This window comes from Taurulus bubalis (genome assembly GCF_910589615.1).
Source record: "Taurulus bubalis genome assembly, chromosome: 12".
In the NCBI taxonomy this organism is placed as follows: Eukaryota; Metazoa; Chordata; class Actinopteri; order Perciformes; family Cottidae; genus Taurulus; species Taurulus bubalis.
In genome coordinates, this window is record NC_136600.1 from 15,881,888 (window position 1) to 15,896,749 (window position 14,862).

At 36.8% G+C, this 14,862-nt stretch overlaps 1 protein-coding gene across 1 annotated transcript; it reads left to right on the top strand.

Annotated features, from left to right (window-relative positions):
- Nucleotides 1-258: 258 nt before the first annotated feature.
- On the top strand, nucleotides 259-6,108 carry LOC306744581 (cell adhesion molecule CEACAM1-like; the record flags this gene model as incomplete). Its single annotated transcript, XM_079227261.1, has 6 exons — nucleotides 259-283; nucleotides 394-444; nucleotides 2,675-2,995; nucleotides 3,513-3,785; nucleotides 4,016-4,282; nucleotides 5,828-6,108. 6 exons carry the CDS (start codon nucleotides 259-261, stop codon nucleotides 6,106-6,108), a joined length of 1,218 nt encoding a protein of 405 aa, XP_079083387.1.
- Between the last annotated feature and the right edge of the window lie 8,754 nt (nucleotides 6,109-14,862).

Genomic DNA, 14,862 nt, shown 5'->3' on the forward strand with positions numbered 1-14,862 from the left:
GGATTGTTTATCAAATCATTTGTGAACAATAATTGTGTCTTGCCATCAGCAACCTAATGGGACTAAAGTATTTGTAATTTTGCCACCTCAGAGCAAAAATTCATATCCAAAATAAGATGTCTCTGAATAACCCCATCACTGTTTAATGATGTCAAACTGCGAATGTTGTTGCTATTTGGACATAAATTCAAAGTTTTGTTTTGTATACATCGTTAATTATCAACTACAGGGCATGTACTTTATTCTTTCAGAGGAATGATGATAGGGAAAACCCCACTGCACAGTACTTCCTTGTACTACGTCATATATTAAAATCGGCACACAGTATTCTGAAATTAGCAGAGGCAAAGTGAAGGAGTGTGATTCCTCTTCTCTTGTCTCTTGGTACTGCAGAAGAAATGGAAATAGCTGTGATAGACTTCATCATCCTGGTGGCCATCTCCGGTGAGTTCTTACCACATGATACTGCAAATAAAAGTGATAATTAACTTATTTGTCCAAGTTCCCCTGTTGCTATATTCTACATTTCTGTAGGACACATTTCCATAACATAAGGGACCAAAGAGCAGTTTCTTGGCAGCTTTTCTGATCATCTGTTATGTAAACATGTCAGCTAATTCAGCTTGTTAGCAATTTGATGATCACTTTAACTTGATTCAGAAGTTTCTGTTTGCAGCTACAACTGAGCTATGAAAAGAGTCATACTATATAAGCTTCTTTTGCAAGAAAAGGTGTTTTGTCTGCTGTAGATTTGTGTCTTGAGTATTTTTTATTTTTTTTGTTTCATTCTTTTTTTTATTGGTAGCAGGCATCAATCAGACATTTACAGATGTTTTTCAGACAATTGACTTTTTTGATGATGCTCATATTAGCTATATAGGACGAGGGGTGTAAAACAGAACAAACAACAAAAAGAAAACAGAATGAAACAAAGAACAACAATAAAAACAATGTATAACTAAGGAGTGATCTGGTCTCTGTTTTACATTCATTGATTTATGAAAACAAAATCAGGTCTATGGGGTGTTACGTATGTAACACATTTTTTCCAATATCCCAAAAATTGTTCCAGTTTGTGGGTGACAGATGCTGTTATCTTCTCCATGTTGTAGATGTCCATTGTAATGTCCATCCATGTATTCAGATCTCTTGTGATAACCATTTCCTGGTGAGAGTCTTTTTGTCGGCCACAAGCAGTACATTTATTAAATACTTGTCTCTTTTTGACAATGTGTCAGGTAAATATCCCAGATACATGGTCTTACTTTCCAGAGGTATTTCACCTCCAAACTTGTTCTGTAGGGCGGTGTGTATCAGGGCGGTGTGTATCCCTCTCCAATAGTCTGTGATATCAGGGCAATCCCAGAAAATATGATAATGGTTTGCATTTTGATTCCCACATCCTCTCCAGCAAACGGGAGGGTCACTATCATAGTGGCGTGGGGAGAGGGATGGGAGAAAGAGGCGGCGGCGGTTGCGGCGGCGGTTGCGGCAGCGGTTGCGGCGGCAGTTGCGGCGGCGGCGGTTGCGGTGGCGGCGGTATAATCAATATTTAGGACTGATATTGGTCTAAATGATCCACACTCCATTTTATCCTTGCCTTCTATCGGGATAGCTGAGATTATTGCTTCTTTTCAGCTGGGTGGTGTTTCACTTAGTCAATTTTTTATCCCTTTTGTTCTTGGATCCCTGTGGATTGTGTTTTCTGCCATCTTCTTTTTCAATTTCCATGCTAGTATTTTCATTGATTTGGATCCACTTTCATAGTGTCTCTGTTTCAAAAAAGTTAAGTTAAGTTTCTCTTGATTTCTTGTGTAGTCGAACTGTTCATTTCGTTTCTAATTCTTCTAATTCCCCCTAATGTGCTAAACTCAATTTATGTTTTTGTTGTAATTCCCTTAGTTTGTTGTACAACCCCTCAAGCATGTTATTCCTTGTTTTCTTTTTATATGAGGATATTGCTATAAGTTTTCCTTTTAGGACAGCCTTTAAAGTATCCCACAGAATGGGAAGTGAAACTTCTCCATTGTCTAGGTAAAGACTAATCTCTTTCCTAATTTGTTTCTTGACATTCAGATCATTGAGTAAACTTGAGTTCAGTTTCCATGTAGTGTTCTTTGTTCTCAAGTTAGAATCAAAAGAGAGATAAATAGGTGCATGGTCACGTGGGTCTATTGTCCCAATCCCACAACTACTTATTTTATCCTTATCTTTTCTAAATGTATAAAATAATCTATTCTTGTGTATAAGGAGTGAGGGGCAGAATAATAAATGTAGTCCTGTCTGTTAGGGAAAAGGTCTCTCCATATGTCAATTAGAACAACTTCCTCAAAAAGTGTGTTGACTTCCTTATATATGGACTTCCCTTTATGAGTCTTCCTGCTGGAGAAGTCTAACTTTCGCTGTAGGTGTATATTCATGATATTGGTGATTTTCTGGAAAAACTACATCGCTTCCTTAAACAGAGTAACCGGGTTCCCCTCTATGTTCCCCCTTATCAAAATATATTGGCAAAATATGTCAACTCCTCTCCTATGTCCTGACTTATATGATGAGAAGAACACATTAGTGAAGCCCATTCTCTTCAGTTTTTCGTGCTCTGTGTCATTTAAATGAGTTTCCTGTAAATATGTTTTTTGGGTAGTTATTAGATCCCTGTAAATGTCTCCTCCAGGTTTGACCAGAGGAGCCGGTGTGTTGCCAGACGCTCTTCTGAATGCAGCCGTGGGAGAGAAGGTGATGTTCACCACAACAGTGACTCCATCAGAAACACCTCTTCAATCAGTGCACTGGAAATTTGGGGATAACAATATAATAGTTTTCAATGTTGACAACTTCACTGAACCAGAGTATGAAAACAGGATCACTCTGTTCTTATCTACTGGATCTCTGGAGCTCAGGAATTTGACTCTTACTGACAGTGGAGAATACAGTGTTCTCATTGGTCAAGCTGGAGAACGACCGAAGGAAGGGAGAACCAGACTGGATGTACATGGTGAGCACATGTCACACGTTGCTTCACTTTCAATCCTGAGTGGAGATTATATCATTAATAACTATAATGCATTAATAATTGTGTTGAGGTGTTGAATGGTTTGAGATGAGAAAGGCTGATATCAACAATATGTTAAAAATTCATGTAATGGAATCACAGAGTTCATCTTTTAAACACTTGTATACTCAAATACATTCCTACACAACTGGCCTGCCTTAATTTGTTGAGACAATTTAAAGCAGACATTGATAGACGTTTTATGGTCATACTGTGTTGAGATCACAGGGTGTTAAGTTGAACTACATGGTATTGAAAATGTATTTCAAGAACAACCACCTTAAGGTACAGTTTGAAAATAACATTGAGTTAATTCAATGCCAATACTGTAAACTTTCAATGTGCAGCCACTCAACGTCTCCTGATAAGATTATAGATTAATTCTCAGCCGCTGCAGTGTTTCCTTCTACTGAACCTTCATGTGGTGGCAAATGTAAAACCATTTTGTTTTCATCCACAGAGATAGTGTCCAATGTCATAGCAACCACCAGCAGCACAGACTTGGAGGAGGACAGCTCTGTCCGTCTGTCCTGCTCCTCCTCTGGATCCTCTCTCTCTTTCCTCTGGCTCAACGGCAGCTCTGAGGTTACAGCCAGCGACAGAGTTCAGCTCACTGATGGAAACTCCACTCTCACTATGAATGTGACTCGCTACGACCAGGGACCATTCAGGTGTCATGTGACCAACCCTGTCAGTAACGCCACCAGTGGTCAAATACACCTCTCCATCAGCTGTGAGTTACTAACCTACATGCTCAGTTCTTTATTTGACAACATATGGATGCAAACAGAGATATAAAGTTTATATTGTAGCAGTTTAGTGAGGAGTGGCCTTGTTTTGTGTTTTTTGTCCCTATTGTATTGTCCAAAGTATTTCTGTTTTATTTTCTTCTGGTGACTTGATGTACATTAATAATGCAGTTGTGCATACTAACTTGTTGCTGTTGTTTTCTCATGAATGCAGATGGCCCAGAAAATATGAATCTGATAATATATCCGGCACAAACATACCATGAGAAAGGGTCAGACATCAGCATGGTGTGCTCAGCTGACTCCAGACCTGTTGCCCATTTTACATGGCTTCTGAATGGAGACCTGCAGTCTGGTACTGGACAAGTGCTCAGTCTGATGAACATTCAGGAGAGTCATGGTGGAAACTACAGCTGTCGGGCCTTTAACAGCAAAACTCTGATATATAAAATGTCTCCGCCCTCAGTTGCCTCAATATTGGGTAAGTTTGAATGAAGAGGTTTATTGGATATAGTAGCAAAGGGTCAAACATATGTCATTTACAGTAAGTGTACACTTGCATAATATGTTTTAATTAGATATTTTTTAAAGAAATATCGAGACAAAAAAGATGGGTTGTGTACCTGTGAAGGTATCAGATGAAATTTCTTAAAGATAGGGTATGAGGTTTTCTGGTGAAAAAAAGGCACCTCGATATCTGAAACACTCTGTCGATATTAATGTGACTTATTGAATTTATTATTTATTATTTTTTGAAAATCATTTTTATTGGATTGCTTTTCAGTGTAGACATTGTTGCAAATGCTGTAATATCAATTTTAACCACAGGATTTTGTGCTATTGAATCAGACTTTAACAATCTGGGATGTGTGCGTGCATCTACAGTTTATAGGAACGCCCTCTGAAATGACCTGTGATTGCTCAAAGTCTCCCTTCATTAGGTTTTCTAAAGCCTTAAAACAGAGGAGGTGCAGAAATTTAGTCTTCTCTCAGACACTTGTATCACAATATGCTGAAAGTTTATTTTGGATATGTTTCCCATAGAAAAAAAAAGAAGAAAAAAACCCATCTACCTCAGCTGTAAATTGAAAAGATTGTATTTAGCATTTGTGGAACAAAAAGAACAATTCACTTTTGCACTCAAGATATGTCTGCAATTGTTGATGAACAGAAAGACAGGCTCAGAAAGAAAAATGTTTGAGGTCGTACAAAAATACTTCTTGGAGCGGCCAGTAGCAAAGATGAAGATGGCACTTACATTAAGTGTACTCTTGCATAATTTGTATTGGCATAAAAGACAAACATTAAATATTACTTAAAATACCTTTTGAATTGGAATTTTTTTTATTAGAAAAGGTCATCAAAAAACGAATTCACTAATTTCAACGCATTACTTAGTGGCTATAATCAATGCTCAGTTTTGGTTCACTTCCATTTTATCATTTTCTGAAAAACAACTGTACCCTAACTGCCCTGCACCAAACAGCTGACAGACAGATTAGAAATTAGCTGGTGAACATTTTCCAGCTGAAGCATGTTTCCTTCAGGATGTGGTGGAGACAACAGCAAAGGTAAAAGGAGAGTGAATATTGGACAGAAACACGACTCCAAATGTTGCTCTGCATGTGGAACCTAAATGTTGGCTTTATCAACGTAAACACTGATAACGTGTCAATGTTGTGTTCATACATGACATGCTCTATAAAGACTTGTAGTCAAAACATTGAAATAATGACATTTGGTCAAACTTCATCTGTCCACTGTTTTGAGTCAATTGTTAAAGAAATCTTCTCCGTTATTCAGTGTGTGAACTGACACTATGTTTCTCAAAAGTAAATGGTGTGTTGCACTCAAATAGATGATTGTTATATTAGTTTAGATTGCTAGTGTGGACATTCTGACTCTGTCTGGAACAGTTGTTGTGTCTGTGTCTTGCAAGTTCCTTTAAATGTATTTAAAGTCAATTTACAGTAACAGTTCCCTTTGTTCCGGTTCTCATATCTTTCACATATCTTTTTCTCAACAGAGAAAATATCAGGCGCTTCTATCACATCGAAAACAAACCAGTCGATTGAAGGGAACTCTTTCAACTTATCCTGTGATGCTGCTGGCTCTGTGTTTAACAGAGAGTGGAGAAAGGATGACGTAGAATTGACTCCAGATGACAACATGGCCCTTTACGACAAGAACAGAGTGTTGTCTTTTAACAGTCTGAGTAGAAAAGACACTGGAGATTATTTTTGTAAAGTCAGCAACCCCCTCAGCCAGGATGAAGCTACATACACCGTGGTTGTTTCCTGTAGGTAATAAACTATGCATTTCCTGTTCAAAATGATGACTACCTTGAATAACAGTTTTAACAGCCTTCTAAATGAACAATTATATTACCAGCAGAATGTTCACAGTGAAGTATACTCAAGCAAAACGTATCATATGACTGACAGCTAGTCTCACCCGGTCAGCGGCAGTCATTATTTGGATGAACTCACCACATGTTGTTAATTTAAATGGTTTATTTCTCACCTTAAAACATATCAAATGTATTAACAGCTTTTAGCCATATACAACTACATAAGAAGTGGAAGCAAGTCACCGCGACGTCACATACTGGTTTGTGGACTGTGGCTTTAAAGTCTTGATTTCAGCATCTTGTTTTTTTGCCGTCGTTGATTTGTTTTTTTGCAAACAAAAACGTGAGGGTGGAACTAAGTATAACCAACCTGTACAACTTGAATACGACATTTTTAATGCGACCAAAATGTTGCAATTAACTCTTATGAACGGAAAAGTTTAAGACGAAAACAAGTTCAACTCCCAAAACAGACATTACCGTGGTAGCAACCTGTCAATCACAAGCTAGCCACGCCCTAAATCAAACTCTGCTTTATCGCCCATTTTATTCTAAAATGAACATCATGCTGTAAGAAGAGACTTGAAACTAGCGATTGAGACCATACACTCGTTGTTTATAATGTTTACGGAGAATCAAGTAAGAAGTACAATCCTTATCTGATAGACTTCTATACAATACTTTTTTTTCTCGCAGACACAAAATTCAAACAGTTGCAACACATACATACTCAATTTGACATCATACTCTGTGGGAGTCGTTGGTTAGTAAGCGATTTCTAACACAGCCTTACATTTGTTCTGCTAGTAGAAGCTATAGCGTCAAGCATAAATGAGGAGCATACTACAGTGGTCTGCTAGCCTCACATCTTCTAATGACTCCAGATTGTTTTCATTTTCAAACTTATCGTCTTCTTCTAGTCTTCATCCTCAAACAACGCTGATTGAATGTTCTCCAGCTAAAGGAGATATACAGTGGAGGCCGTAAAACAAACCAGTATTTGTAATTGGCCAACTATGAAATCACATGAAGGGAGAGATTGTTGCATGCTTTGTATCTAAACGCACATTGAGACATCGAGACAGTTATGTGGTTTCTGTATACAGAATGGTGTAAAAATAATGTTCTTATCTACTGTTGTATTTATGTCTTCCCAGACACACAAGACAAATGTTCAGGCGGTTGCATCGCTGGAATAGTAATCACAGTTTTAGCCGTCTGTGCAGGACTGTGTGGAGGAGGGTACATGTATTATACAAAGTAAGTGGAAAAGAGCTTTAAGATACAACCAGTGGGTTTTAGATACAACCAACTTTTTTCCAATTATTAAGAATCTATCATAATTATGGTCAGGTGACTGCTCAGTATGATGACGTTTGGACTCAAAAGCACAACTCAGAGAACAGGAAGGATCTGCTCTGACAGGAGAGTTTAGTTTAACATGTTGTTGTTGTCAGTCAGGTATAAATATTACAGTACCTGGTTCAATAAAGTCGATTAAATGTCCTATTACCTAGCTTAAATTAGCGAGATGATTGACATCAGGCTTACCCGGTTCTTCAAAGGTTGACCCGCCCTCAAACAGTCTCATTCATTCGAACCAGACGTCAGTCATCTGGATAAATGCGCGTGCACGCTCCTCTTCAAAAGGGGGACACAGATTCGATGATCTTCAAACGCTACAATGGCAAATAAACTCAGAGAAAGAGTGTCTCTTCTCTCCGTGGAGGAGCAGGAGATGATCACGACTACATATGATAAATTTAAGTCCATAATCATGGCAAAGTCTAATGGTGCGTTCACATCCAAAGCGTAGCGAATATTCGCAACACTTCCTGTTTGTGAATGCAGCATAACGGTGCCTCCGCTGGTCGGGCTAGAGTCACATAAGCATCGCAAAATATCAAATTAAATGCGTAAGTGTTGGGAAAGTGTATCGGCTAATTTTAAGTGCCTCATCACCCAAATCAATCTGATTATATTTATTTAAATGTGCCTGCTGGCAGTAGTATACACATTAATATTTACTTATGAGGATATATACTGTATGTGCATATGTATCATATATGTGTATACATATATGTGTAGATTACCATATAACTAGGAGTTTGAATATGTGTATGGGCAGATCAGGACCGTAATCATTTTCTACAATAATGATATGTATGGTGTACTAATAACATCGTCATATAATTATGAGTGCTTTCAACACATACATAAGTTTCTGCTAGTCTGCATACTGTGAGACAGGCAATCGGCTGCGCCTGTAGTGATCAATTCCGCGACTCGAGAAGCTCTCGTAAATAAATGATTCCTTGCCGGCAGAATCTATTGCGCCGCGTACAGGAAATCATGAGGATGTGAGGACGGATCTTGGCGATCTTGAAGAACTCTCTCCCTATAAAACTAATATAACTAATATCGCTCCTTCATCAATGAGGAAGGGAGATGCCTTTTTTGTCCGGTGGGAGTGGCCAGCTTATCCAGTGAATTTCAGTAAGCCTGCACGGGAGCAGGTTTACATTTTTGGCTGTGTTGCTATGGTGATTTATCTAAGCTTGCGTCGAAGACTGAAAAGCCAGACCTACGTCATCTTATCCTGAAAATTAGCCCGCTAATTCAGTCAGCCAGGTACGAGAAATAGGGCCCTGCTCTGGAGCAGGTTGAGGGATTCCGATGTGTTGCTATGGTGATTTTTCTAAACTTGCTTCGAAGAACCGAAAAGCCTGACCTGCATCATCTTATCCTGAAAATTATCCAGCTAACTCAGTAAACCAGGTGCGTAGAATAGGGCCCAGGACTTTGTCATCAGTGTTTCAAAGTCCATAACCCTTTTTGAAAGTCTTTGAAATGTTCGGCGGTAAAAACTAAAAATCATTTGTAAATCACTCTTTAAAAGTACATTTAGGACTAAAATCTCTTTGAGAAAGAACTGCATTACAAAAAGTAAGTTAAAGATTAGCCTTTATTAACATTCAGACATTTCTCTCTTTTTTCATGTATTAATAGATAACTGACATTAGAGTAACCCTAATTTAACGCTGACCTCACTCTAATCTCTTATAATTAGATTTATAGTCTATACAATACACACTAAGGACTTATTGTATTACTTGAAGAACATTCTTAACATATCATTCACGGCAGAGCAATGAAAATGTATCTGTTGATCACATTCATAATTATTTGCATTAACAATGCATAACTGGTGTAAGAATTTAAATACTTGTTATTGCTTTTATTTTTATTGTTAGTGCTTAACTTAAATCAGTAAACAATCTTGTTTAGAAAGTTTAGAAATTCCTTATTGAATGATTTTGGAAATGTCTACCCAAACACAACACAAGTTACAGTTTTAATTTTGAGTTGCATCTTGTGGACATTTTAACAATGTTTTATTTCCAATATTTAGAAACAACAAGAAAACTCTGCCAACTTCTAAAAGTCAAGGTTTGTATTCATCTGATCTAATTCATCCTCCATATGTGTGTGTATATATACATACACACACACACACACACACACACACACACACACACACACACACACACACACACACACACACACACACACACACACAACTGGTTATATGAATAATTGAATGTAACATACCTTTTTTTTCTCCTAGAACCGCCACCTTCTGAAAGTAAAGGTTTGTATTTATCTGATCTAATTCATCCACACACACACACACACACACACACACACACACACACACACACACACACACACACACACACACACACACACGTGTCACAAACCTTTGTTTTGTTTCCTAGAACTAGAAGAATGTGTGTATGAGAACACATCAGCAGTATATGAAAACATATAAACTCAACAATCATCTTTTCCTTAAAAGGTGAGTTTTGAATTCATTAATTAGATGTGGCAAAAAATGGATGAATGTATTTCAGTGGAAAGGATTTTACATAGTTTATATGTAGAAACTATTTACTGAATAATCATAACATACAGTTGATCAGAGCCAAAACAAATGTCATGAGTGACATTTCCCTCTTTTCCCCTTATGTCCAGCAGAAGATTTGGAGGACGAAGAGCTTCACAACAAGATAACACATTGAGCAGCCATGAGATAATCATCACCTCATTGATCTGGATGTGTGTCAGCAAACATTTGCCATTTACTCCTCCAGTAGAGAGCAACAGCTGTATTTCTGTTGCATTTCCTGTCAAAAGCAAGTCCAATATTCTTCTTGAGAACTTCTACCAGAAAGAGGATTGTGATTGTGAAATGACTTGAATAGAATAGGAAGCTCCATTGGCTGAAGAGTTGAGGGATCTACTTCTCTAAAGGTTTTATTCTCTGATTTATTTACATTTAATGTATTGTTAGTATGAACGATATTTTTTGAAGATAGCTGTGATGAGCTTTTTGCACGAAGACAGTAAAACAAGTTTTGTTCTGTTATTCTTCAAGTGTTTGCATTTGTATGAGTTTTGTGAACCCTGTGCATTACTATAATGAATATCTAACGCTGGCTTTTTTTCCATGTTTTCTTATTGTGTCAACATTTAACAATATTGGTTTGGAATAAAAGATTATGCACAAAATATATAAAAATAATTCTATTCAAATTGTGTTTGTCTGTCATGGTTTGAACAGCAACTGAAAATGTGACAGACTTTTAAATATAACTGTGGAAATTATGTTTTAAGTAAAGCTGGATATACTTTTTTTATTCATCCATTTGACATTCATGTGCTGCTAACAAACAATAAATAAAACAATTAAGGTGTGCCTAGAGTTTATTCTTGATTGTTGACTAAGCTTCGTGGAGAAGTGAAAGCTGATCAGACTTTGAAAGTGTTCAAATATGATGCTATTGCAGCTGTTATTATACGACTCGTGTTCAAGTTAACACTGATAATCTACCAAAACTCTGAATTGCAGAATGTCACAAGATTTTGGAATATGAAGTAGGGCTGCACAAATAAATACAAATTGTATAATTTTGAATATTTTTACATCATATTGAAAAAATATGATGTGTGATATTAAGGGGATTGTAATTCTTAAATCATTCTCATTTTCATTGAAAAAACTTTGCTTGCATTGATTTTTACTGGCATCTGTATCAAACAAAGATATTTTGACATGCCTTTAGAAATATTCCACCTCCACCTATTCCAGGTCATAATGAGATTTTGCTTTAACTTTGATTAATTGTGCGGCCCTAATCGGAAGCATTTGCGTTTCCATTTGTAATCTGTCTCATATAAACCAACCACGCTTGAGCAGACTTTGGTTGGCTGCAGGAAAACAGTCCTAGCGGAGAACAAAAGGTGTGGAAAGCATTGTCCAAAATGTAACATGGAACCCATCAACACACTTATTTTTTTATTATTAGTTTACAAGGTTGCAATCAGCTTGTGAACTGTTTACTTCTGAAATCAAACTCCATTCTTGCATCTTTAGTTGCTAAGAGGAAGAGGAAGTCTTGATATCTACGGACTACACAGGAACCTCAGAAATATTGCCCCTTGCCCCCAGAGGCAAGGGGCAATATAAATGCAGCAGAACTAGAGTGGCTGAAGTCTCTGGTTGCTAAAACCTTTGTCATGATCACGTTTGTATCTAATTGTAGGTAATCATTAATAACAATCATTATTGCTGGTGTTCAGAACATGCAGCTGTATTTTATTTGCTTGTTATGCAAGATTGGGGGGCAACAATAAGAAATGGATCATAATTAATTAATAATCAAGCATGCCCAGCATGTGAACGTCTCGATGACATTTATTGCAGATTATCTCAGACACTTTATCCGTTGTTGCACAAAGTCAGACGGCAGATGGTCAGATAACATTAGAAGAGGACCACACTGAGTAAAACACACAGCATACTCAATAATATGTAGCTTATGTGCCAACAAACTATGGAACACTCGTACCACTGACATCGCCCCATCACCATCATATTAATGTTCTTTATCACTTAGTGTTGCGACTATTTCCCTTTTCTGTTAAGAAGATAACTCAGACTTTTATTAGCTTTGAGGCACTGCTTATTCATGCTTTGTAAAGCATAAATAGTCTTCACTTTAGATGAGGTCACAGAACATACTTAACAAACGAGTAGTAACTACCTAACTTAATCATGAATTGCAGTATTAAACATGTTTATAAAGTCCATATCTAAATCATTATATGTATAAATAAATGCATGAATAAATGACATTTAAATTAAAAAAATGATCATTTATTAACAATTTATAAGTTATCTTATTAATCTTCTATAAGTCCTTAATACTTAATTTACAAATGGGGAATATATAATGTATAAAGCATGAAAACCCAATCAAGAAACACATAATTGTCAGGCTCATTAAGCAAGAATGAAATATGTATAACTGTGTTTCTGAATTGCATACTAATGAGTTACTAATGAGTATTCATGTTGGAACAAAGCTTTATAAATGATGAATTAAGTGTTTATTCATGCGTCTTTACTAATGCTAAATAGTGTGTCGTTATTATAAAGTGCTACCGATCTTTTTTTTTTAACAATTGACTCAAAACAGTGGACAGAGGAAATTTGACCAAATGTCATTATTTCAATGTTTTGACCACAAGTCTTTATAGAGCATGTCATGTATGAACACAGCATTGACACGTTATCAGTGTTTAAGTTGATAAAGCAAACATTTAGGTTCCACATGCAGAACATACAGAGCAACATTTGGAGTCGTGTTTCTGTCCAATATTCACTCTAATTTTACCTTTGCTTTTGTCTCCACCACATCCTGAAGGAAACGTTTCGCTTTAGCTGTAAAATGATCCACTATGTTCACCAGCTAATTTATAATCTGTCTGTCAGCTGTTTGGTGCAGGGCAGTTCGGGTACAGTTGTTTTTCAGAAAGTGATACTATGAAAGTGAAATAAACTGAGCATTGATTATAGCTGCTTAGTAAATTAGTTTTTGGATTACACATGATGTATCTCAGCCAAGGTGAAATAAGACACATTTTAAGTAATTAAAGGAGAAATAAAGCCAAAATGTTAAGGAGCAGTAGGCATCATTAAATACATCCATGAATGTTTGAATCATTGTGTGAGGGTTAATCATGACTATAAACACTTAGTATTTTTTTTTCAGATTAATTCAGTTTTTTTAACTTTCTCTTATTTCATTTTGTTTGTCTGCTTGTTTTGTATGTTTATTTGTATTTGACAAGTTTTTATTCGCAAGTTGTTTCAGTCCCTAAAATAATAAAAGAGTGGTAACAAAATAAAGACGTCAGAATAATAACCATAAATGTAAACTGTGGTGGAAATGTATTAAACGGCAAACATTTCAATAATAATTGTTGATGTATAAAACTCAGGTTGATCTATTTTTCTTGGTCAGACCTCCAAACCTTATGTGGTGACGAGCTCTGCCCATTCAATTGAATTATTCCAAGTTTCTGTTTAATTTAATAAATATTTAAAGACATTTAAGTGTTTCACATCGCATTTGTTTTCTCTAAAGAAAATTGGTACGGTTAATTAATTTCCATTACATAAACCTCATTTTGTTGCAATGCATCGTGGTGATCTTGAAAGATTACACAGACTAATTTAAAAGTTTGACCTGCAAGAAAAAAAGTCCATTAAAATCAACCTCACGGTGGCAAAAGAGGAAAGTCAGGGGATCACTGTCTGTATGTGCATGTGTGTATTCTCTGGGTGCCATGAGTGTCTGTATACAATTTCAACTTTCAATTTTACTGAAATCCATCAAACAGCTTTTACAAAATTATTTTTAGTCCAAACCAAAGTGGTGGACCAACCAAACAAACAACATGTTAACATTGCCATAGAGACTCTAGTGTGGCTCAATACCTAAAACAATAGAACTACTACATGCTGTAATGGAAATTAATTATCCTCCTCAATCTCCTTTAGAGAAAACAAATGTGATGTGAAACACCCAAATGTCTTTAAGTATGTATTAAACAGAAACTTGGAAATAATTCAATTGAATGGGCAAAGCTCTTCCCCACAAATGGTTCGGAGGTCTGACCCGGAAAAATAGTTCACATGAGTTTTATACATCAACAATTATTCTTTGAAATGGTTGCCCTCTCCCCTTTCCCCTCCCCCCACGCTGCCATCCGCGTGTAGACAGGAGACAGTCCACGTCACCCAGCTGGCGCCTGCCGCTTGGTCGCGGCCCTGAGAAAGGAAAAGTGATAGCCAAAAGGAAGAAAACAAGAAAACAGAGGAATCCAAAACAATAGGAAGATACCCTTGCTATCATCCCAAGGATGGCTCGGTTCAGTCTGGGCGAACTGACCTCACCAAATGGTCCACATGTTTAAGAATAATACCTTCTAAATAAAATCTCCAGCACACATGCCACACACTTATGACTTCATGACAGGGTACTGGATTGTTTATCAAATAATTCGTGAACAATTATTGTGTCTTGCCATCAGCAACCTAACAGGACTAAAGTATTTGTAATTTTGCCACCTCAGAGCAAAAAATCATATCCAAAATAGGATGTCTCACTAGTGTACACTATCAACTATCGATTAATGATCAACTACATGGCATGTACTTCAACCTTTCAGAGGAATGATGATAGGGAAAACCCCACTGCACAGTACTTCCTTGTACAACCATCATATATTAAAATCAGCAAACAGTATTCTGAAATTAGCAAAGGCAAAGTGAAGGAGTGTCTCTTGGTACTGCAGAAGAA